The sequence below is a fragment of the Vidua macroura genome, chromosome 13, assembly GCF_024509145.1.
Source record: "Vidua macroura isolate BioBank_ID:100142 chromosome 13, ASM2450914v1, whole genome shotgun sequence".
Classification (NCBI taxonomy): Eukaryota; Metazoa; Chordata; class Aves; order Passeriformes; family Viduidae; genus Vidua; species Vidua macroura.
This window is the reverse complement of record NC_071583.1, coordinates 4,350,763-4,377,440: the sequence shown is the minus strand read 5'-3', so window position 1 is coordinate 4,377,440 and position 26,678 is coordinate 4,350,763. Positions and strand designations below refer to the sequence as shown.

Genomic DNA, 26,678 nt, shown 5'->3' with positions numbered 1-26,678 from the left:
TGCAGCCCTAAATGACAAGCTGTAACATATTAGCAGTTTCCCGGTCTGGGCTTATACCATCCTTTTAATGACAAGAATCTACTTTATAATATACATATGTTTTCCTGATCACACAGAAGAAATTACAGGCCTCCTACCTTACCACTACCAGCTATACAGAAAAACACCCCACGGCATTTCACAAACGTTGCTCCAGCAGCAAGCAGTACAATATGAATTTTCCTTGGGCTCCTTTCCCCACCCCTCACTGTGCAGCAGGTATAGCCACAAATCCCGATTACCAAATTTAAATGTGCATCTCACTACTTTGAAAATACAGCCGTGTCTGCCTGACAAAAATAGAGCTCCAGATTAGCACAAGATGCTGAGGGAGCGAGGAGAAGGGGAAAAGTAGGGAAGAGAGGTTTGAGCAGTACCTAGCTGCTCTACAAAAAGAGATTTCCCCCTCTCCAAACTGTAAGAAAAAAAAAAAAAAAGTCAAGTAAAAGTAAAGTAAAACAAATTGAATTAAAGAAAAACAGTTGTAAAGTGAACATTACAACCTGGGAAAAATGATGTCATTTTATTGAGAAACTCATTTTTTTTCCATTAAACCACAGTGAAACGGATAAAGTTTATACAGCTTAATGGTGGAGTTTTACTTTAAATGCTGCTCGATACCTTAGCAGTACAATATAACATGATATAACAGCTGTCATGCTAACTGCTCCATTTTTATTCAACAGCACAGAAAATAGTCACACAGAAGTCACCTAAGTCCTCTACTTCTACAGCCCTTTCAAGGGTGTTTCTGTTCTCACATTGTGCTATGTATGTTAAAAAAATAACACAGCTTTTTATCAGCTCCTTGCTCAGCTCTTCAGGACAAACAGACCTGACCAAATTCTGAGGAAGGACAACTTGCACATAGGAGGAAATAAAAAGAAACAGAAATCCACAGTGCAGTAAACGAAAACCAGGTCCCTTTTTAAGAGTACTACATAAACACCTCTAATAAAAGAAGAGGACAAATTTTCATTGGACTTTTAAGTATTTAGACAGGAATGTTTTAGTAAAAGTTTAACTGCAAAGTGCATGCAATTAACAGAAAGCCATCAGCTATTTCTCTGGTATGTAAAAATAGCGTTAAGCTGTATTAAATGCACGTGTAAGTATCTCAGTTGCAAGAAAAGGGAGGAGATATGCAAAGCACTCAGATATCAAACAATGATCTGTTGGCCAGATGGAGGAATAAAACAATACATATGCTAAAATTTGGAAGAGTTCTGTTAGGCGTCTGCCAAGGCTCACCCAATCTATTTTAAGTGCTTTTTGATACATTAGCTTCGTGTTTGGAGTTGTACAACTGATGGTTATTACACAGGACCAGAGAGAAGTGAAGCGCTGGCGTGCAGGAGCTCCCTGATGCCGGGGCAGCTTCCCAAGCATCAAACTCAGCACCCTCCTCCAGCCAGGGGCCACATCAAACATTCACAGGCCGGTTAACTTAGCATCTTTCCTAGGGAAAAGCAAGTAAAATAAGCTGCTTTTGGTTTAGTGCAGGAATTCCCTGAGAAGCGTGATGAAGGAGCTCCTGGGCAGAGTGAGGAGCAAGTGGAATTGTACAACTGATTTAGCAGCGTGGCAGACGGTGGGTGCGGGCGACGCACAGGAGGCTCCACACGAACAATAAAAAGTGCCTGATAAGGCTTAAAACTGAAGATTAACAGCCCCAGGTCTGAGTCACAGCCGGTGTTTTTTCAAAGCTGATTACAGAAGAGTGACTCAGAGGGGAGCCCGTTCAGTAACTGGTGGCATTTCTTTGGCAGGGGAGTGAGTGCCAAGGGATGGGACACTGGGACACACTTTGGGCTGTACCTGCACAGAGTAAGTGGAGATGGCCAGGCTGGGGCCCTGCTGTCACAGTGTCATCGTCACCAACAGCCCAAGCAGCCCACAGCCACTCCAGGTGCAATGAGAAGGACAGCAGCCATGTGGAAAGCAGGATGGTTTATCAGATACCCAGCCGGGCATCCAGGCTCAAGTCTCCCACTCCAACCTGGCTCCACAGCAAGGATGGAGGCACTTGAGCTGCTCAGACCACGGGTAAGAGCACAAAGGTCATGATGGGGTTTGAGTACATGGAGCAGCTAAATACCTCTTGGGAGGAAAGGCCCCAGGAACACCTATTTCTTAAAGAAGAATGATCTGAGGCAACCTAATCCAACACAACTCTGCTGATGGTGAAGGGTAATGAACTAAAATCAGCTGCAGGGAGCAACTGAGGGGAACTGACACGGCTGAGCAGATCTGAGGCTGGCACCAGTGCAGAGTGAATGCCAGGGACTAAGTAGAGAGGCTGGCCAAGAGAGGATGGGGCCCTGGGAGCATATGGACTGCAGGCTGAACTGTTTCATCCCGAGCATTAATAATGGACCCAAGTCTGTAATTCTTAATTGTGCTGAATCCTAATGCCCTCATCTAAGGGCCTTGGGATTTTGATGGAGGATCAGCTGGCATGGAAGATAACAACAGTAAAACAGAGGCATTAGGCCTAAGCAGCAGATCAGTGGTCTGCCATGCCATTCCTCACTTCCCTTCAGAGCCTTCTCCAGACCCTGTCCTCCTGCCATGCTGGCAAGAAAAAGCAATTTTAAAATCCCCTTGTTTATCCCATCTATTTTTCCTATGAGATGGCTGCTTGCTTATGTGGAAGGACAAGACTCAAGTGTATGTGGAGTCAAAGGCAATGAGGGGAAGAGATGGGACTGCTGGCAGATGGAGAAAGGGTCTCTTGGACATGAAGCCTTTAACTGCAACTCTTCACCTTACTTCTGGTAAACAACAGATGCACTTCTTAAATTAACCAGTCTGGACCTTCATTAACTCACTTGTTTATGTACAGCCTCCACCATCCTGGCTCTGCTGCAGTCAGTGCAGGATGGTACCAGGGGATGGGACCAGCACAAGGTGTTCAACAGCTCCACTGCACCCCCAGACCTCCCAGTTCAAGCCCAAACTGGAGCAATCTCTGCCCACTGCAAAGCACTGACGAATTCTGCACTGTTCTGGTTTTCCAAACTTACCCATGTGGGGAATGTTCCCAAGCATGCAGGTTTCAGGATGCCCGCTGTTAATCAGGTTTTACAGTTAGTAGCCACCTGAAGTGACCAGGCATCCCCCTGCTTTGTTTTGGTGCTTTTCTTAAGAAAATAATCAAGTTTCTCCCAAATAAGATGCAGTGCAACAAGAAGGAAAGTGGGTACTGCCCCTGACATTTCTAAGCACAGCAGATGTACTTAACTGACTCCTGTTATTTATTTATTTACTTATGTAGAGAAAAACTGCTTGTTACTGAAGAAACCCAAATGCTGATAAGATGATGAGAGGTTTGCATGCTGGTTGATGGTCTCACTTTCCCTTATCCTGAATGAATTCAAGTATCTATAACTAAATATTTCCCTTAGGGTACTGATGACTGAGGTATGTTTATTGCATTGAGTGAATTTATATATATAATCAGCACAATAAACATTATTAAATTGTCTGAGTAAAATCAAAGCATGAAACACACAGTCAGTGCTGAATTCTAATGATGCTGAATGCCCATGATTGCATGGGGAAAGGATCTTAACAAGCCTTGATTTGAGCTTTGGCATCCGCCTCACAAATCACACGAAATGTTCCCTCTTTAATAGTGCTGAATATTGATAAATGTCTCTGCACGGCACAACAGGGAAGTTGGTCTCTATTGGCAATCTTTACCAAAGTGTGTTTTTTCCTTCTCTACACTCAAGGGTTTACCCTGAATGATTTAATTATAATTTTCCTTGTGTAAGACAAATTAAAGAGGAGAGTAGGAGTGTCATGCCAAAGCAGATTATTTATCTCCTTAACAGATTGCTGTGCACCAAACCCCAGAGCTGCTGCTGCTGCTACTTACAGAAACTGGGCAAAATGTGGGACAAAAGCATAGATGTAATATACATTTAAAGCCCAAATGAATGAAAGCATTAACCCATTATTTATGAGCTGGAATTGTTTCATTCTCAGGGAAGCCATACACACAGAGCATGCAGAAACCAAGTGCCACACCACAGTGTTCCCTGGCCCAGGATAGAATGTGCCTCCTGCTTTTGAACGTATTTTTGCTTTCTGGACGTCCTGAGTAACTCTGGCCATCTATCTGCTGTTTGCTTTCTAGTCACAAAGGAGAAATTTTGCTGTCACTGGGCCCCAAGGACAGCAGCCCCACAGTGGGCAGTGTCACCAGAGCTGTGTCCCCGCAGCCTGTGCAGAACCCCAGTCTGGGCTGGTGGCACGGCGACGCGTGGGCACGCCAGGCAGCCAATGACTACTGCTCCTGCTATTTTAAACCCCTTGTTTATAACCAGAATGTGTTTTTACCCAAGATACAGAGCAGATCTGCTGCTCGCCTGCTGATTCTAACACAGGTGCCTCCTGTCTCGCAGGTCTGGAGCAGCCTCACAACCTGACCTGTGGGATCAGGAACCCCCTAAAACACAGTCTGAACTAACCCAGTGACATGTGCCAGAGATGACAGTGATGATAGTAACTCCCACATAACCAACTTGCCTCCTGCAGCCCACTCCTTCTCAAAAGCCCAAGAGAAAGGGGTTGAAAGCAGCTTTACAGCATACCCTAAAAGTTAATGTTACCTGTATGTTTTTATTTATGGCTGCTGGGCAGTCGTTATGATGTGGCTGTGCTTAACTCTTAGGACACTTACAGATTTTACTATGTGCTTTTTATTGTTGGTTAAATCTAAATAAATAGCTCTTGCTTGTGTCAGACCAGAGCTAACATAGGGTTAGCACAGAAGGTGTAGGAATGAGGGGAAATCCACAAGTCAAAAACCTTCCCTGGCCAACCCAGGCTGTGACCTACATAATGGGAGGTGGAAGGGCTGATTCCTTCCTAGTGAGCCCTTCCCACAGCCCCATCTGACCTGAGCCTGAGCTAGGGACTGCCTCCAAAAGTCTCCTTAGATTTGTTGTGCTGAACCAGATGGGTACAAGAACACACATGGACTTCATTCTACGTCCAGCAAAATCATGCTCCCACCAGAGCCATGATTTTTCTAGTCTTAACCTTTGCAATCAAAAGATTACTAAACACCTCGCTTGTGCCTGTGCTCTCTTTTGCAAGCCCAGTAAAATTTCATGTTCTGTGAGCTTTCAAACATATATGTGATGGCAGAGCACAGCAACTCTCTGTTGCTCACTCCTCACCCCAAACTCCCTGCCTGTAGATAAATATCCTTTCAGAAAGGAAACCAGTGCAAAATATCTCACCAAGAGGAGTTTCTGTGTCACATGAAATCCAGGCAGGCACCAGGGTGCCTGATGAGACTGCAACAAAACCCTTAAGTGCATCAGGAGGCATTCTCCTGCCTGTAGTCTGCTCTACTTATGGATAAACATGTAATTCAATCACTGCAGCAAATGGAGGGCATAAAGCCTCCATGTACCAAAGAGAGGCAGGACAAAGCAAAGTCTGTAGCTCTCTTATATGTATTCCCAAATATACCTATTTTGTATTTTGATATTTCAGGGAATTCAACAGATATGCAAGAAAAGTATAAGGCAAGCTTCATATTGATTCCAGCACTGAGGATTTAGTCTTCTTAACTAAGACAATCTCAAACAATACCATGGCATGTTTATGCCTTCCTAATTAATCTGGAACTTTACTAATAAAAGCATGCGTATCACCTTGTCTGTAGATCCCAACTGCCTCCAGGCCACAATTACAGGACTCAGACACATGGATTTCCAGGTCTGCTCAACATTATACACAGAGAAAATTCTTACTTCAGAAGAGATTCCTGTATTTCCACTGCATTTCAAACTGAACTGAATCTGTTTCCTGGTTTAGACTGCCATTAGCAGGCAGCACGTGCCTCTATTCAGTGGAAGATCCATCTTGCTGCATGGGTTTTTTACTTTATATACTCAGTAAGAAAAACCTAGATAAAAAATTTATTGAAAAGCCATAAACCCATCTTGTTCAGTTCTAGATGCAGCAAAAAGGGAATTAATTGTTTAATAAACATCAAATTTTTTTAGCATCCCATGTAAGCCTTCATGAAAACCACGTCCTTGGCACTTACATGCATTATAAACATATTCACTGATGTTCCCACACACATCCTTGCAATGGGTATATAAAGGATGCCTTACACACACAGCACTTCTTCCAACAGTGGGTGTGCTCTCCTTTAAAATCTATCTATTCCCAGCAGCACTATTTTCTTAATATCAGAAAGATGTAAGAGGTATTTATATAGCTTCCCTATCAATCTACTTTCAGACCACCAGAAATACAAACTCCATGGCTTAAAAATTCCATTATCCTCTTTCTAATGAATGAAAGGAGGACGGAAAGACAAAGCCATCAGTTTCCATAAAATCCAGCTTTCACTAGTGCCTGCTGTAACATTTCCAGATGGGCAAAGGGACTCCCCTGAATGCAAAGGAGCACTGCCCTCCCCACTGCGCCCACTCCTTGAGTCCCTTCCTCCTCCTCCGGCAGCGACGCCGAGGCTGCAGCCGGCGCTGGCACCCACGGCCCCGGCGCCTGGGCCTGTCTATCTCCCCAGAAGCAAAAGTTACGTTGTTAGACACGCCTCAGTGAAATCTGGGGGTGTAAAGAAACAAACCTGCAATAAAGCATCCTCTGGAATAAAGCAGAGCCCGCGCCGAGAAGCACGTCAACAGACAACCCCTGATTTAAGCCATTTCTTTTAACAATGCAAGCCTAGCAAGTATAAATTAACTCACACTTCTAAAAGCCAAACAACACCAGTTAGCTAATTTTATCAGCAGATAAAAAAAAAGAGAAAAAGCCACTTTGTTTTAGAGAAACCTGGTGAACTCAAGCCTACTGTGTCTTGTGAAAGCAGGTAATACAAAATACAAAAAGGCAAATATGTTAGATGAGATAGGGCAGCAAAATTTGGTAGAAAAATGGGGATTGTACTGACCAACAGATTTTCTTGCTCACCTCCAGCCTATAAACCCAAAACACAACAAGAGTACCACCACCTGTGATGCAAAACTCAAAAAAACCCCCAGCTTCTTCACACTTCCCAATACGCTTATCCAATGCACTTCTAATTAGCTAATTGTGCCCACATTGATCCAATTAACAAGCCATAAAGATCTGAACAAAAGGAGCATATTCTGCCCAGTGGAGACTCTATTCAACCATGCCAACACCAGACAGAGCAAGACGTGGAGGACAAAACCGGGGCCAAGGCGCTTGGCCACCGCTCCCGAGCGTTTCGCCATCGCTCCGGGACGCTGCTCCCAGATGCTCAGGGTGGAAAAAACCTGCAGGCGCCTACCTCTCCCGTTTAGGAGTGTGGACTGATAGCTGTCCATTAGTTGAGGCGTGTGGGTTGATGATTAAGGAGGTCTTGGAGGGCGCGGAGGAGGAGACGCAGGTGGTGGACAGGTCCAGGCTGCTGTGGTTGTTGCTGGCTGCCTCCTCCGCTGTGTGCGAGCTTGTCACTTCCTTCCAGAGCTGCTGCAGTTCTGTTGGAATCATGCCTGAAACAAACAAATTGGATAATTAAATCAATTAACAGCTAATTCGGCCGTCTTCAAACAGTAATTAAATCAAACAGTCAGTAAACAAAGCCTAGTGTTAGTTTTGCCTGTGTGTGTTTTTGCGCATGTATTTTTTTTTTTTTTTTTAATAACTAAATGCTAATACTGCACTGCACGACTCTGCTACGCTCTGGTGTGACACCTGCAGTACTCGTGGAATGCAAAATCCGGGCTGTGGGACACAGACATCCACATAACACCACACCTAGACCAAACATCATGTTAAATATTGTAATTTTTTGTAATTTTTACATCAGAGTGCCTGCTTGGGCAAAAATTGTCCCCATGCCCACAGCAAGGCTGAGAGCAAAGGTGGCCACTGGCTATTCTATGTTCAGCTAAGAAATTCAATTCCTTTAATTTTCCACAATTTTTTTGCCTTTTTTTTTTTTTTTTAGGAAAGTCACTACTTTCTAACCTGTTATTAAAAACAAGGAAGGTCTTAGGAAAAAAAGTACTCAGCTTTTTTATTATGACAACATGAACCACAACATGACTAATTTTGTGCTTAAGTTTTAAATGATGACAAATAGCTTTGTTATTAAATACAGTTTTTATTAATCACTTTTAGACGTAAATTATGAATTCATATTGTCTTCCTGAAATGCTTTTCAAATTTTAACAGTCAAATTGATTATACTATGATTATTTCATTAACACACCTATCTTTCTCATTAATTTTGGTTTCTCGAACTGCTCAGTTAATTGATGGATGTGTCTACCGAAAAACTGTATAACTTTCTATACAAGTAACACTATTATTACTGTCATTTCTTAAATCGATGCTAATGAGCCATTCAAAAGTAAAATGAAAACAGAAAATAAGCTTCAAGAAAAAATAATAATAAAAATTTGTATTTTTTTAAATGTGCCAAAGTGGACGCCAGGGTTAGGGAGACAACATTCAGTAACTAATGCAAGTGAAGACTGCAAACTCCAATGGGCCAAATGGAAGGTGAACCATGTGCTCAGGCTGAGATCATGCTTTTGGATAAAGCTGATGTTTGTGACATGATCCAACAAGTCAAGTTTCTCTCACTGCAGACTATTTCAGTGCTCCTTCAGTGAAGGCCATGGGAAAAAATTAGCAGTAGAGACACGTCACTCAAATATTCAGGGAAAAAAAAATAATAATAATAAGCCAGTGTCTGTGTGTTTTTAAAGAGGTTTCTCATCAGTGTGCTTCCAGCTCATCGTTTGGGTGACTGTTCATTGTTTCACCATGTTGTAGCTCTGGAGCTATCCTAAGGAAAACTGCCATTTTCTGAGTGTACAGCAGCAGCTCTCACAGGCATGTACCTCACCCATCCTAAGGTATTGAAATAAAAAAAATAAGGCAGTATGCATTATATTCATTTGAAACACATAATAAAAAATGCCAAGGTCTAAATTTAATTTATTTTTGTCATTTAGAATACAATGGATAGATAATCATCTCAACGTGATCAGCCAAACATCTTTACTTTGCTAAACTGTTAAAGATTTTAATTATGCTAGCTTTGGAGAGCACTGGTCTAATGAGGCGATAGACTCCAGAGAATCTAAGTGGTTAAGAACTGTGAAATGAGTCTGATAGGATTTTTTTATATTCACCGTGGATCGTTTGCATATCAAAGAGGAGTAAATTATTGCACGACAGACCAATAACCTTCCCCGCCTTTCCCAGAGTAGCATTAACAAAAACAGTTGGTCTCCGGTAACGGTTCACTACAAAAAAATGCTGAAATCCTTAAGTATCTGCAATTAATATATATTAGGGAAGAGGCTTCAATTTATACATTAAGTGATCAGATATTCTTAGGACACATCCGTTTCACTGAAGCCACGTCGTTTTCCTTTCATCAGCCCCAAATGCCAATTATATTTTGATGGATTTTGTCCCAAATGAGCATTTAGTTATTAGACATATTCAATTATTACTTGTCCCCTGGAATTAAACCTCTGAGCAAATTAAACAAAGAAAAAGGTCAGTACACAAGCCCGTGTCCTGTTTTGCTGTGTGGGGGCTATTATTTTCAAACACCTTGCAAAGTGACAGTGTGGGATGTATTTTTAGCTAACACGCTTGACAGGACTGTCTGCGCACTAACAATTACCTGTGAGCAGGGCTGACCCTTACACACTGTTTACTCAGTTGAAACAATAGTGAATAGACTTGTCTGTTGATGATAACATATTGATATGAGAACATATGAGCCGACACCTATTTTTATTTTCCAGAATAAGCAAATAGGGAAAGAATAACTGGCGTTTTTTCACTTTTTTTTTTTTTTTTTTTAAATCTGGATTTCTGCAGGTTTTTAATTAAACACAGGCTATCATCCACTCTCCTCTCCTCTCCTCCTGGTCACTTCTGGATCTACCAATGCCTTCTCCCAAGGAAAAGCCTGAAAATGTTACAGCCACTAAAACAGACACACACATGATATTTATGCCTCTAGAAGTCAAAGTGTTTCGTCTAACTTCCTCTACAAGTGTAACTCCCATTAGTACTAATAACAACTATACCACAGATGGAAGGAAAAATAAAATATACCCAGTTGTGTGGGGGAAAATGCTGGAGACAGTAAGGATTTTAGGCTGGGTGACATTAATTTAAAGAGCTAACTGTGATGTCATACATGTCCACACACAACCACTTGCCAAAAATTGATTACATCACCTGATTAATAAAATAAAATTAGAAATAGCCTCTCTCCTCCTGCTCTAAATTTAGTTCCTTTAGAATAATTCTGGAGAGAATTCCTGACTAGCCTGTCAAACTGGGCAGCTGAAAGGTATGCTCATCACTCAGCCAGCAAAATGGTTAAATAAAATAATAGAACAAATGGCAAAAGCAAGTCAAATAGATCCACGACCATTCGCAATAAATTATGTAATTTACCATTTAACAGTCTCATTTTAACAGCGAGAGCTAAATTTCAAGTCAGATTCCCAGAACTGCACTGCAATTACCCGGGATCGCTGCAACTTCCTAAGGACCAGAACGGGATTCAGACCTGGAACTGCCAAATCTACGGGAGCAATCAGGCACCCGGATGTCTCAGTCCTATTATTTTCACTCACTGGTGATCTGAAGTGTGATTTGCAGTTTCATTTTGAAGATACTGAAGATCTCACTCTCGCAGCTCAGAACACTGCTGAAATGGGGTTTCTTTTAAAATTGCTGCTATGTACAGATGTAAAATCTGGATTATAGAAGTGTCTAAATACTAAGCAGAAAAGATTACACAAATATAACATTAAAGGATGTGCTATTTTGTTTAAGACAATAGGAGAGCACTAAAAACTAAAATGAAACTAAAATACAGATTTAAACAATCTATTAGTTCTGAAAACATAACGAAAATGTCACTTATGAAGTAGCATTCTCTCCTTGGAAACATTTATTACTATTACAGATACTTAAGAATAAAAGCAAAATGTTTTTAACTAAATTCACAGCTACATTTACTAGAGGGATGATTTTATTTCTTTTATACACGCGTTTACAGTATTTGTCTCAGTCTTGCAAACTGTTCTGGAAACAAAAGGGCATGAGAGATGTAATTTCTTTTTTAAATAAGAAGTGTCCATTACCAATTACTTTAAACTATAGCCCTGGCTCTTCACTGCATTTTTCAGGACAACTAGTCCTCTTGATTATGAAAGAAAATGTAGGCACAGGTTTAAAAAATGTATGTTGTGGGGACAGTTGACAGATTACTGCTCACGGAACTCAATTTCCCAACCCCAGGTATCAGCGGCTCAAAGACAAACAGAGTTGCTCAACCTCTTTGTGTCCTTGTACCTCCATACCCAGGTGACCATGTTCAAGCAAGCAGAAAGTTGATTTAAACCTCATAATGACATCAGTTTTAAGCCACCGTCTCTCTGATAAAAAGGAATAAAATATCGTGCTGGATTGCAACCCGCCTCGAGTCTCAAGTCCCTCTTTCCTGCCGGCTCCCGCCACCCCCAACGCTCGCAGCTCATTTCCCTGCCAGAACCAGCCCTCTCTGCTTATGTTTGTGTCGTCTCTGGCGTGCAAGTCAGCACCCCTCAGGTTTTAAATACGCTCCTGGGCGAGGACTAATAGTTACACTTCCCTGCTAACCATATCAATCAATGCCACGACGGCTGAATTACCTACTGGTGTCTCTGATGTGTTACTGCACAGATTACACTTCATGCATCACCACATTCATTTCTTTCACATTACACATGAGCGTGTCTTGTCACTGCCCAATTGCCCTCCTTTGGACAGCTTAACTGATGGACTATACAATGAACCTTCCTGAGCCAACTTAATGGTATAGGAGCTGTGGGAAAAATTAGCTAGGTTGAAGCTTGAGTCCGGTGGGTGTGTGGGAACAGCCTGAGATGCTTCCAACAATAAATCTGAGGTGTAATTAATGCACGTTAAAACATCTTGCGAACATAAATGGCATTTCATCTACGTGCCCTTTTTTCCTGGACTCATTTCACACCTTCTCCCCATCACTCTGCATCGATGGTGACTGACCAGGTACTGCCCCAAGCCTGCTCCTGCAGCTCCCAGCTGGACACCACCTTCCCATGGACCAGCCTCCAACTCCTGTGCAGTGCTGCTCTGCAGCAGGCATCCAGTTCTGGGATGCTGGGAAGTTGAACTGAGACTTGGGGAGTCAGAGATCAGGCCCCCAAAAGCTCAGCCTCTCAACACAGGAGTTAAACACTCAAATACCTTCCTGGGTCTGGCAAAAATAAGCCTAAATAAAGCATGTCAGCCACACAGCAAAGCAGACTCCACTCCCCAGTTTGGCTTCTGTTCATCCATATAAGTTAATATTCACCAGCCGCCTCACTCTCCTTTTTTGCAGCTATGTACACAGAAAAAAAAGGAAGGTGAAGAACAGAAGCAATTTTGTCTTTTCCCCTCCATTTAAGTGAACAGAGCTGAATGTAAATTCACTGTGTGATTTAGAAACTAAGAACAACCCTAAGGCTGCTTTTAAGATCCCAAATCATTCAACCTGGGCTGACTCAAGCTATAAAGGTGAATGTTCAAATTTATTATGGGGCAAGGGAAGGAGAAGGCAGGATTATTCAGAAATACCAGCATCATGGCTGATGCCATGGCACGCCTAAGCCCTGCCAACTCCAAACAGTCTGCTTTAACCACAGCAGCCAGAGCTCAGGCAAGTCTGTTAAACTGTCCCATGGCTTACAGACAAACCCAGTTTAAAAAGTAAAATAATAAATTTAAGCCAAAAAAGAAAAGAGAGAATAAAAACACTAGGTTATAATCACTGTCAAAAGCATTGTGGATTTAAGTAGTGCTTTCAGTGTATCAATGTCTTAAAAAAATAAAATAAATTGGGATTTCAGGAAAGCAGTAACTTCTTGCAGAGTGCAGGGCTGAATAAAGACGTAGGAGGATCTAATTGTCAATAACACCATTACAATTAAATGGAGTTAATCCCAATTTGCCTCAGTGTGGAGGAAGCAACAGAAGCACCGAAGCAGTGACACAAAGGCTGTGGAGAGCAGCCGTGTCCCCTCTCCCTGGCAGCCACAGCCAAGGGCACTCAGAGCTCCCCAGCCTGTGGGTCAGAGCTGCTCTGTGCCAGCTCATGGCCAGGCTGGGACCAGGAAGGCCCAATCAACACATGTGGGAAAGGAAAAGCTGCTCTCACACACCCTTAGCCATGAAGCCAGCAGCAGGAATCGATAAAGACTCCTCCTGTGAAGGATTCCGAGCCCAGATGAGCACAACCAGCAGCTCTGACTCTGCCAGACCGGCTACAGCTGTGCAAACTGCATGTGAACTCCAAGCCCTCTGCACCCTGCCAGTCAGAACAGCCCAGGATTGCAGCACCGCCCTTCTCAAAAAATACCTTCATAATGCCCACCCTACCTGTCAGAATCTTTCTGTGCTTATTATTTTATGAGCCAGTGAGCTCTTTCTCTCTCTCCCCGCCACGTGACAATTCTGTGTGAGTGTGCACCCTTGCCCTGGCTCTGCCACCCAAACCCCTCACCTACCTTGTGCAAGGGGTTGCAAAGGCAGAGTAGGCTGCCCAGGCTGGATTGTCAGCAGCCCCTGACGCTGCAGAGACAGGAGGTGCTGCTGCTGCAACTGCTGCATCTGTAAGAGCTGCTGCTGAAAGGCCAACTGCTGCGTGGCCACTTGCTGCTGCTGGGGCTGGAAAAAACAACAACAAAAAAATTAAAATGCACACTTGTTAATACAAGAGCGAAGCAGAGGATTCAAAGGGCTCCTTGTCTCAACTTGCTTCGATTTCTGATGGCAGTCACTTGGTATCAAGGCCAAGCCAGCGAGCCCACCACCCCTGGCAAAGATCCCAAGGTATGGTTAGATGCTGGAGCTAACACAGGGCTGCAGATTCCCATCTCCAGTGGTTAACTTTCACCCAACCTAAATCCCTGCTGCCATCCCAACTACAAATGTCTACAGCATTTCTTGGTCCATGTGTTCATGTTTTACCCCAGACATGGCTGTGTTCCAGTGGTGGGTAAAGCAAATGCTGATGAAAATCCTGGGTAATTCTTTGAGGCAAAGAACATGAGAATCACACCCCATGATCACATCACACTCAGATGTAACAAGAAACCCTGCACTGTGCTCCGTTTGCTCATTCAAGGGCTGTCTCAACTATTAAGGCAATTCGACTGGCTTAATTTATGGTATTTTATACTCACTCTCTCTTCTTCATCCATCAAGCCTCACAATACTTTCTGTTACACTGGAATTATTCTGTGCTGTATTTAAGGCTGCCACTTCTGCACTTTGAAATTTTTAATTATTCTCACTAGAAGGAAGATGGAGTTGCTTTACTCCACAGGGATGTGAACCTTGAACCTTCGAGGTGTAAAAGAACATGTTGCTTTTCTCACTACTGTACCCGGAGAAGCTTTTAACTACTCTGTTTATCACTTCTGACATAAATAAATGAGAAAAAATCAGACCTTTGAAGAAGAAAAACTTCATCTAATATTGTTAATTAGCCATGACAAACGATGAAATAACATTGTAAATCTTTCATAGAAACAGCCACTAGATTTTAATTACACACATTCATAATTTAGCAAACAACATCTTACTTGAATGTGAGTGTTTAATATGTACAGTACTCGAGGCTTCAGAGTCCTTAATTTTGTTCAGTTAAGGAAGCCTCTAGGTTTTGCTTCCATGCTCATCTTGTATTTTATTTGCTTTGTTCTTTAAAATCCATGAAAGGCTTTGCATTTTGATAAATATCTTTTTATTTATTGTACAATGACAGGAGGAAAACTTTTGTTGTGTAAAACATCAATACATCATGCCAGTGTTTAGCAGTTCCTTGTGCTAGCCAAAAAAAATTAATGTAGATTTCCTTAGTAATTATCTGAGTGATAGAAAGATAATACAGTGCAGTAGTACAATAAATAGAAGGAAATTATCTAATATCCCTAATCTGCTAGGAATCATATCAAGGTGGAGGTCTTATACACATTATGGCTAACAATTATGGAAAGAAAATTAACTCTTACCAAACTGCACACTTTCACAAACAAACCCCAGCCAGATCCCGAGCTTTCTGTGGCCTTTCCTTGACACCAAGCCAGAGGATCACTGCCTCCATTCCCTACTGATGTTACACAGGGAAAAAGTCCTACCAGAGCTGCTGGAGCACGACTGACAGACATCAACTGTGGCTTTGACCCCCACCTTCTCGTACCACCATGCCCCATCAATCCTAATACTGCAACTGACTTAACACCCACAACTCTGAAAGTCAGCCATTCCATTCATCTTATTTATAAACTCCATTTATCTTATTTCCAAAGAAAACCTTGGACTTCAGGAACACATCTAAACAAATAGGTGTTTGGATATTCTGAAACTCAGAGTTTACATTTCTTTGCAACAGCTTGCTCTGACACATCCATTTGTTGCAACTATTTGCAACAGCACCATATGCATGCAGGCCCCAGCAACAGTTGTATTGAGCTAAAGTAATGTTTGCCTCCATAAATATTAATTTTAAAATATATACACTTAAAAGTATTTCTATTAATATATTTATATTATTAATACTAGTAGTAAGCTGTGTTTTACCTATTTGCCATACGAGTGCAAAGTTAGCACACAGGTTTTTTTTTAAAAAAAACCTTTATATCAATCAAATGATGCCCTTTTGGTTGTCTTCTCAGCTATCCTAAGAAAAGCTCTTGAACACACTCTACTTTGAAAAGCCAGGATATAAAAGTATACAAGGCCCATTGTCCAAGAAAGAATTTAAAAGCAAGACACGTTGCCAAACTGCGCTCCCCACCCAGTTACCAAACACAGGATACAAGGCAGTTTGTTTACTTCTCACAATTGAATGCATACAAAAAAGGTCTCGGTGCAGTCCTGTTGTCAGGTCAGTAGTCAGTGTTAAAATGCTGAAATATCCTGATAAAACTTGCATTTTTGATCCCCTCCCTAAAGCTTCTGTCAAAGGTCTGTTTTCCTTTCTTAGGTTACTCCCTACTGCCTAACATAAACTGTCACAGTGCCGGAGGACAAACGGCCCTGCTCGGGAAACGGCACGCTCCGTCCAGCGCCGCGGCTGCGCCGGACCCCGAGCACGCCCCTGGCTCTGGGGAGCCCCGAATTTTCCAGAGGAGAGGAGGAACAGGGCTGAGATCCCCCCCAGCACCTCTGCCCCTCGCTGTTGGGTACTGCTCAACCCTCTGCTACCCCACGCAGCCCTTGAGTAAAACCCCCAGGAACCTCGCTGGGGTCTGTCTGTCGCTCTGCTCGGGGGTCGGGTCCCATTCACCAGCGGGGCTGGGGAGGTTTGTTGTGTTTTCCTTTTTTCACGACAGCACAATAGGACAAGGCACTCACAAAATGACTTGGGGGATGCCGTACATGAATACGCTTGTTCCATCTGTCAAGGTACAAGCTCAGCCCTCGTTAGCACGGCAGCCGCCGGCCCCCACCACGGCGCTGCCCGTCAGTTTTCAGTGCCAGAGGGAGGGGGAAGAAATAAAATAATACAAGACCACCTTTTCCATGCTAATTTAGCAAGAATAACCTCCTTAAGCTGGGCTGAACAAACCTGTGGGGTGAAATGCATTGTTGAAATGGATCTCCACTAAAACCATCAGCAAAAATACTCCCCCCCAAACCCCTAGAATAAGCTGAAGAGAGTTAGGTCCTTGTTCTCCTTCCAGCTATCGTGTTAAAATGCTCTTCTTGAAACAGGAAGGAGTCCTTTCTTATTGTTGCTTTCGCTAGTGTAATATCAGAAGTGTGACCACAGTAAATCAGTGTGTTAGATATTGAAATGCCATCACATTGTCTAACTTCCCTTCTTGTCTTTTTTAACACAAAGTATTTTTTTTCTTTAAGCTCCAAGCCCTCATCTTTGTGTCTGAGATGCTCTCCTGTCTGACAACAGCAATTTAGAAGAGTTAACTTTTATCGTTCATTCTGCTGTGTAACTTTCCCCTTCAAATTTCTTTATCTGCCCTCTGAGCTCATCTGAACTTTCATGTTCTCCCAGCATGTAGGCTTGCATTCAAAACTATGTCTAATAGACCAAATAAGAGGTTAATAAGAAGTGGCAACAGAAAGAAAAAATACAATCCCTGGTAACTGATAAGAATGACAGTGGCAGCCCTTTATTGTTTGTCTTCAAATATAGAGTTAAAGATCTTTAAAAAACTAAATTTTGACGCCTTTGAAAAGAAAGAAGCACAAAATAACAACAGGGGGTTATTGCCTGCCAGCCACAGGGGAGAAGCTCCATAATTCTTATTCTCCCTTTTGAAGGCTGTTAGAAATCTGATTCAAAAAAGCAACAGCAGAAGGAGAAAGCCTCTTGAGGCTATCGCCATTTCCTGTGATCATGCATAATGCGTTTCAAAAGTGGGTTTTTACCAATTCTGTTGATCAATTGCACCTCCTTCATATTCCCTCTTTTTTCTGCTGTGTTTACATCTGATGTGACTCAATGACAAGCGCTGTCTGAGACTGTGAAACAGACCTGTCATGTTGATTTATGGGCGCATCAAACCACGACTTGTCCAAACTGAAGCTCGCAGTTCATTAATTAGAGAGTTGTGACTTTGAAGTCAGCTTTCAGACTGTGGTTTTTAACATTTGGCTTAATTTATATGCTCTTGAATGTGGATCTCTAAGGAAAAAACTGAAATTCCCTTCTTGTCTTTGAACTTCTTTTGACCGCACAATAATCATTTCTTTGTCCAGAGTGATGCCTGCATCCCAGAGTCATTAACGCGCATTGAACTGCCACTGATGAGTAAGCCCTACTGAATTAGAAAAACAGCCAGCAAAACAAAGCTGAGAGCATTCTGCACAGTGATATCTCACAATTACATGCCTTCCCTCCCTGTGCCATTTCCATTTTAATTACTGTTAGTCCTTTAGATTTACATTTTAGACACTTTTTAATCTGTTCCCTTTTTATTATAGTGGCGCCCGTAAGCGCGCTATGGTTAAGGTTGTGTCAGCGTTTCCATTATAAACCCCCCTGTTTTCAGGGGTTTATAACTCAGCTGGAAAAATTCACTCTGGGTTGAAACTTGGCACAGGTGGCACGATTTGCCAAAATTTCAAGGGGAATGGGGAGCAGAAATTGGTGCATGCTTCGAGCCAACACCCCTTGTCAGGTGACACAAGCGCAGCCGCTGTCACCGGACATCACCCAGTGTCTCACACCAAGAGGCAGCTTTCTAGGATCTACCTAAGTCAGCACTGATGTCAGATTAAACAGGAAAGTCCCAAACTCCTCCAGACTTATGAGGTGGGCTCAGCACCTTAAAGTAAATGTAACTGCAGGAAAATTAAATCTAAGCACACCAAAACCAGTGAAGTTTTGGATGTAACGGGTATTTTGGAAGGGAAGTGTATTGAAAGGGCAGGCAGAAGCTACCCTGGCCTGTTCCCTCCAGTTATGGACCATGGTAGCATCAGAGCAAGGTCTCCTGCCACCTCTTCTCCGTGTCACCACTGATGCTGCTCCACTGTGGTCCCTCCTGCTCAGCCCATGCTGTGAGGAATGTGCAACCAGAACCTCCCTGGCTGGAAAGTGCAAGCCCAAACTCAACACCTCTCGGCATTTTGCCTTGTTTAGAGAGGACAGAAGTGATCTGGGCCTACTGCCTTGCCCCCTCCTCTCTCCACCATAACTAACTCCCCAAAGCACTCTCCCAAGATACAAGCCTAGATGCCTGCTCCAGGACTCATACTGAACAGCAAGACCTGGTCCTCTGCTATAAAATATGTGGCAGCGAGCAAATGGAAAGCACAGGAAAACACAGGCGAAAACAGGACAATAACTCTAAATCTGAAAGCTGAGGCCCGATAGAGTCAGTTCAGTTGTGCAATCATTTATAAGATGAATGACAGTTTAATAGCCACTAGACAGTCCCCAGGGATCTGTGGTTTGAAAGTAAAATGGGTATTGTCTGTACCTCTTTAGGCTGTTTTCCAGCATGTTGTTGCTGTAAAAGTTGAAGCTGCAACTGTTCCTGTTGTTTCTTATAAAACTCTTGAAGCTGCTGCTACAAAGAAAAGGGAAGATGGTAAGTAACAAAGTGGAGAGCCAATTCAGTGTCCCTTTTGCTGTAACACACAAACTGAGATTTGAAAAATAGCATCCTTTTATCTGTAATGGTCTGACCTTTAGTTTGAAACTCAACAATAAATTCAGTGCACACTGACTATTCTTGGCATTATCGTTTGAAAAGTAATCTCCAAAATGAACTGATGAAAAACATACCATTTTCTACACAAACTAATTAAAATAAGGCAAGGAATGACCTTTGATTGTAACAACAAAGCCAAAATGCCCTTGCTGAGAGAGCCTGGCAGATCTCTGTTGTGAAACACACATGCTTTCTAAATGATAGGGTTTGACTGTATTAAGTGTTGTTCAATACATGCACAGACATCCTGGGAAACACTCTCCTCCTCCCGTTCCCCAGATGTGCTCTGCGCAGGCAGCGCTCCGGCCGCGGGCAGGACGGAGCCTGGGAGCCAGGAGGAACAGGCAGGGTCGGGCTGGGGGGATGCTGACACCCACCCGGGCTCCCTGAGACCCCGCTGTGCCAAACCCTGTGGCAACAGAGCCTCGGGGCTTGTCGGTGGCCAGCTTCCAGCTGAGAAAGGACCACGGGCTGCGAGAAGCACTGACACACAGCCCAGCATATGTTGGCTGAAATCAAACAGGCTTGCAAACCTCTCCACTTCAGTTTCCACAGCCCTTTATGGTTCCAGATGGAAATAACGAGGTCTAAATTGGGATGTATGGCCCTTCTACCTTGTTTATTCCAATTAGTCAGGGCACACCAAGCCTTCTGAGGGATGCAGGCAAAAGCAACATGGACATCTGCCGAAGTCCTGACACTTAAATATGCATCTGTATTATTTAGCTGATCTTGGAAACACTCCTAGCACTGCTCTCTGGATTTGTTTCCAGTAGCTATTTCTAGAATTAAAAACAAAAGAGCAGTCAGTTCAGCTCACAGCATGGCTGCTCCAAGGTTCAGACCTGAGATGTGGGCAGCTTCTTTCCCCAAGGGTGTTCCAGAAGGTGAAGCCTCCAGCATCCACAGGGGCCACCTGAGCAGCTGTTAAGGAAACAATTACCTGTTGAAGCATGAGTGCCTGCTGCTGTTGGAGCAGGACTTGGAGTTGCTGGGGAGTTAGCACTTGTTGCTGGAGGATCTGCTGCATTTGCTGGGGAGTGATCACTTGAGGTGTCATCATAGCCACCGACACTGGAACCTGAAGGCCAAGAGGAGACAAAGAGGGTCAGAGCACATCCCCACAGCTCCTCCAGCATCCCCATGCTAGGGCAGCCCATTTCTGGCATCACGGGGGCTGAAGGTGGGAGTCCATAGAGCCCACCCTGGCCAGCACACAGGTACTGACCACACCTCCCCGGTGACTAAATTCCCCTTCTGCAAAACACTATTGGATGGAAATTCCTTAAAGCAAGTAATATGGTAAGATTTATTTGTTTTTACAAGAAATCATCAGCTGGGACTTTCCCTCCCAGAAAGCCCTTGCCTTCTGTAGAGAAATCCAACAGCCAAATATCCCACACTGATGGGATCTAGACCCTATTACGACAGGTTTTTCAGAAAATTGAAGGAAGGCTCAGTGATGTGAATAACAGCACTAGACTCCTATGCAATTTTTACAGAAAGGCCCTACCACGATGTCTTTACCATTCCATATTCACCCAGCATACAGATGTCTTCAATTCTTTCATATTATGTGAGATACCATTAAAAGCCGCTTTCCATGACATTTCAGTGACAAACAGCTACAGTGATGAACTTGATAGCATTTCATATTTGCAACTGTTAACACGTTTCTGCACGGGCATCTTTGCAAGGAACCTGTACACTGTATCTGAAAGGATGATGTCTTGTTCAGATAAAACACTGACATTAAAATGACAGGCTGTCTTGGCCAAGGTTACACAAATTGTATTCAAGCGGATACCTAATGACAATGCTATGAATTCTGCAAGCTTTCTAGAATGTAATTTAGCTATTCAAAATAATCACTGCACTTGTGTTTAATTTGCAGACTACATGAGAACCATTTTGTCAGTCCCAGTAATGCAAGAAGACTATTTCCCTAGAAACCCACCCCTCTACCCTCCACCCCAAAAAAGGAAAAGAAAAAGAGGGGAAAAAAACAATAGAGGAAAAGACAAAACCCATATGAGTTTTAACAGTAATATTGAAGCACCTTACTTTTCTATAGTTTTAAATCAAACACATGACAGCACAAAACTAAAAGCAGTAAAGGATATACTTTGCTAAAAAGGATCTCCTGTCATCTCATGTATTACAATAAAAGCTAATAACATGTTTAGCACTTCTTCCGTGCACCACTTTAAAAAAAAATCAGCAGACAATAGCTGATCAGAAGATAAAGGAGTTGAAAAAAAAAAACCTCCAGTGTAGTAGTAAGCAAGAGAGAAATGCAGTATTAATTTTATGTAACATAATGTCTTAATATGCAGTTTATCTTGACTTTTTCACATGATTTGTCCTGTCATTTGCATAGCAAGCTCTCATTCCTAATTTCACAGTCATTATGCACTGATGTCCTGATTTCTCAGCATCACTAATCTTGATGAACTAAAAATGGTTCCTGAAGGTCAGACGCATGTACAGTGCACATTTCCTTGTGTTGTTGTGTACATGTCGTGTGCCAGGGCCAGACACTGCCTCCAGAGCATTTGCCTGAGCAGAGCCCAGCAACATCCCATGCCATCCCATGAATGCCAACACGGCGAGGTCGTCTGAGCACTCTCTGTGGCACACCATGTTCCCACATCTCTGATGGGGTCCAGGCTGGTGAGAACACTGGCAAAAGGAGACTTCATTATGGGACAACCACCAGAACCCACCAAAGCCAGTGGTCAATCTCCCACGGCGCCGCATCCCCTTGCCTATGGGAAAGCCACCACCTTGCCACGCAGGACCAGCTATGAGGACACTGAGTCATCAGGATGGGTAATCCCATTAATTCAGAGTATCTTAATCCACAGTCTTTTACAAACTTTACTGGGAGCAGAAAATTATTTAATTTAATCCTGCCATCACTATCTTCGCTCCAAAGCGTGACTCACCTTCATTATTCTCATCCCCAGAGAAGTTTACTTTACCCTGGGGTTTGTACTACCTCTCATTGAAGCTGGACCAAGCGAACAGAAGAGGAAGCATGCTTAAGTATGTTTTCTGTGCCCTTCTTGGAAGATAGACAAGACAAATACTCTTCAGTCAGATTTATGACGACAAGCGGGGATACAGACAGGAATAGGGTGGGGTGCTGTAAACCCTACACATCGGTGATTAATCCAAAGGGCTGCATTCTACCGTCAGCTGGGCAGGGACAACTCCCATTCACTTCCATGGCCTCTCTGCACGTTTATCTTGGGACAGATCTGGCGATTAGGCCCTATCTTTGAAAGCTGGCCATGTACCTTCCAGTAACAAATCTCTTAGCTGCACACTCCTTGCTAGAACAGAAGCACTTAAGCAGAAAGAAAAAAAATAATCATGGATGTAGTGCACACAGTCACAGAGTACAAGTACACAGAGTACGAGTTTACGTTGGTCCAATCGACTTCATTTTACCATCTGAAACCACATTTTCACACCACACCTGCGCTTCTAAAGAAGGTGCTGCCTTCCATTTATAAACAGCTAACAGCCACATTTAGCCACGGCCTGTACTTTAGTTTATCACAAAAGCAACTTACGGAAACCTTGCACAAACAAATCTAAATGAACCAGAAACCATTGTGTTAAAAATTACAACACACATCCCGGACGAGTGTGGGCACACACATACGGTCAGAGGGACTTTAAATAGTTAAGAATGATGGCCTATATATCCACTCTCTTAACTCCCAACGTCCAACTTTTCCATGTAGCTAGTCCCTGGTAATACTAGGAATCAAAGGGCATGCAGCACCAGCAATAGGCTATTATAGCCCACACTTTATTACCCATTACTACCGAGGTCATTAGCGGTAAGAGTGATTGTACCGGTCTTAACCTATTGATCATTGTAACTACTATCATTTAATCCCGTGTTGAATGTCTGGAAAGCTGCTAAAGGCACACAAGAGAGAGTGCTTTAGTGATGAGAAATATAGCCAAAGCTTGGAAATTACACTTTGATTCATAAAATCTAGCCAGTGGTTTAAATCAATAGTATTTAAAACAGTCATGTAAGTTCTTAACTACAGCTCTCTAATATTTATGGGTCCCTTTTTGAGTGTATTCAGTCAAAACTAAACTTTATTTTAGATACTGTGTAATATACTTTACATTATGTTAGATAAAAAATATTTATTTCTGATATTTTGTTTGATAGTAAGTGAAACCTAAACCAAGAGCTATAAATTCATTTTAGATTTCTATCTCTCAGATGTCAACTTAAATGTGTTGCCAAAAAAAATTACAAACCAACTTTAAAAATGACTTAACTGTTTAAGTACATGAAAATGAGCATGTTTTATGAGTTAACAATGAATCACAGAAAGCAGTCTATGAAGAACTAAAATAATTCTGTCTTACTGCCTTCAGGGAGTTGAAGTTCAAATTAAACTACTGGCAGATATATTTAAAGAATGCTAAGTTAGCATGCAGAGAAGAAATCAATCTTTTATTTTTTTCTTTCAAGTTGTTTATTTCTATTTTGCACTTGAAACATGATTGTTGTTATTGATATGATAAATGAACTACTTTTGGTATTGTTGACTGATAACAATAGGGTGTGGTAGATACCCAGCTGCATGTAAACCTGGCAGCAAAGGTAAAAATACAGCTGCAATTTGGCTCTGGGAGCTGTGCTAGTATGGACCTGCTGACATGCTAATACCATCAACGGCAAAAAATGTCTTTAATACTCACAATTGTCTTCGCTCACTGTTTCTCCCAGGGTTTTGCCTCTGCTCCTCTGCATCCCCCAAAGCCCTCCCTCCCCACAGTCCCCTCTGAGACCCTCCCATTTCAAGCCCTAAAAACACCCTATATTTTGGCAAGACCGACCAAGGGAAACTTCCACGAACTTGGGCCAAGCTCCCCTTTAACTCCCCCATGGAATGAGAGCAGGGATGCATTTGTCACTCCTCCACACAACCCAGACAAGGGTCACGGGGATAAAAATGATTTAGTCCTATTTAATCATCTCCATTCCCTCATTTTTGGTGATATTAATATAATTAAATACTACAGCTAAATAATTTCAAGTAGTTTAATCTTATATGAAGGGAAAAAAAAAAAAAAAAAAAGAAAAAAAAAAAGAAGAATGCCACTTTCACACCCCGTGCCTCCGATGCTGGATACGGCTGTGGTCCTGTTAACTGTCAGCAGGCATGCATGGAAGATGGGGAGGATTTCCTTAATTCATTAAGAATAACTCTGCCAGAAAATCCTTTTCTCCTGCGATCTATGTTCGAACTTGGTTTCAGTCAGCCCTCATACCAGCCACCTTGGATTTCCAAACAGCAGTTCTTCGGTTAAAGATTTTGTGATAAAAGTTAAACGGAGCAAAACAGCTGAACACAGAAAAGAACAAGTCGCTGAGGAACAGTTAAAAATACTGAACTACAGTAAAAATAGCTACGGCCAGGCAAAACCAAACAATGAACTTGAGCTGTCCTATTAGCAAGATATTAAATGCAATATATTTAAAATATAAAAAAAAAATTCAGGTGAAATAATGCAAAACAGGAGAAGATATAGCACTGACAGCCTGGCAAGCAGAGAGGCACGATGCCACAAGCCAGAGCAGAGCCCAGCAAAATAAGAAGTGCTGAAGGCAGGCAGGACCTGCTTCCATCCTGAGACTAAAACATTTCTGACATAATATTTCATCCTCCAAAATCCCAACACAAAACGCCACTGCCGGAATTATTCACGCAGGAACTGCAGTGCTGGTTCATTATGCGAAATGGAATCTCACTTTTAGACTCAGTTCTTTTGCCATAATACAGCACAGCACATTAAGGCAGGTAATGTTTATTATATTAATGTAAAATCAGCTAAGTAGTCTGTCATTAGCATAACTGTGCTCTCTGTAACAATACAACTCCCTATTGTAAGGAGAGGAAAAAACCTCCTTAAAATTAAATTAGCATTTTATTATTACAGTTTTGTTTATTATATTTTATCAGGGGTGAAGATCTCCTCCTGACCCACAGAAAGCAAAATGATGGGGTATGCTGACATTCCCTGGCATATCAGGATGTCTGCCTCTTCTGCATTCTCTTCAAGCTGAGGAAAAACGGGAATATTTTTGTATTTGTTTACAGAATGAAACATCTGATCTTATCTTCCACTTCTCATGCATACCAGGTTTCTCACTAAGTGCCAGGATAATTGTTTCTGCTATAATAAATACCCATTTAATTTGCATAAAAATATAAAGTTTACATAAATTAAATCCTTTCTACATCTAACATTTGTCAAATAGAGACTAAACCAGAACATACACACTCACACATCCAAATACCCCTTTAAAAAGATGAGTGAGATTTTAAGCTTGAGATTACCATCATAATTTTTCACATTTTAAAAAGTTATCGTTTTTGTTTCCATCTCTAGCATGAAAGGAAAAATTATATAACCTGCTGTACATGGTTTGAAATAGTGGTGATTTTATAATGATTCAGTTTAAAACTAAAAAAAAAAAAAAAAACCAACTTTAAAAAAAAAAAAAAAACCCTGCTTTTTTTTTTCCAGAGTTTAGGAAGGGAAATGTTAGATCAACATATTCTGCCAAAAAAGCCTCAAATAAACTAAAAGCAATCCCGCTTAGAAACATCGAAAATACCACTAAAGCCCTTGAAAACCCCTTGAAACCCTGTCTCCCAAATACCCTTAAAATACTGAGAATGATCATGGTGTCAGACTCCTTACATTTGTGTATTAATTCATACATACATTATGGAGAGCTTAATTAAATAATAAAAGACTATGATTGAACCAGCAACATTTAATATGCCCAGAATTTCATGTGAATGAAAGGGAAGTGTTATACAGAGGGACTTTTCCTTTTTTTTTCTTAGGGCAGATTTTAAAGAACTGCAACTCCCAACAGATTTCTAGGAAGGATGAGCCCTCTCTACAACCCTGGCTATTTTCTCCGGCAAGAATCAAATCCATAGCTGCCTGCTCTTCAAACCCAGGGCATTTGAGATGACGTACATTGTCGTGGCCAGTTGAAAAAAAAAAAAAAAAAATTAGTGATTCTTGAAAAAAAATCCACCTGGTTAAATCATGCTGTTTATTTCCCACACAAACCAGAGCTCTGCTTAAACACTCGGGTTGCCTTTGCCACTCTGGTTCCAAGTGACGCCTTGATAACAGTTGTAAACTTTATTTGCTTAAAAATGTGCAGGTTTTCACACCTATGGCAGACACCTACAGCTGAACATCACAGCTAAAGCACAACGGTGCAAATTAGATTCTAATGAGAAAACATCAGTTGCCTCTTTGACAATTTTGCCATTCACTGATTTACTTCTAATGAAGACGCACTGCAAC

At 42.1% G+C, this 26,678-nt stretch overlaps 1 protein-coding gene across 3 annotated transcripts in view; it reads right to left on the bottom strand.

Annotated features, from left to right (window-relative positions):
* Positions 1-26,678, bottom strand: part of FOXP1 (forkhead box P1) — a 174,464-nt gene that overhangs the window by 55,555 nt on the left and 92,231 nt on the right. For all 3 annotated transcript variants that reach the window (XM_053989268.1, XM_053989267.1, XM_053989269.1), the window contains exons 5-8: positions 20,245-20,382; positions 19,068-19,157; positions 13,620-13,779; positions 7,349-7,553 (exon numbers count right to left, since the gene is read on the bottom strand). In XM_053989268.1, coding sequence (XP_053845243.1) covers positions 7,349-7,553; positions 13,620-13,779; positions 19,068-19,157; positions 20,245-20,382 — 593 coding nt within the window. The remainder of the gene's footprint in view (positions 1-7,348; positions 7,554-13,619; positions 13,780-19,067; positions 19,158-20,244; positions 20,383-26,678) is intronic.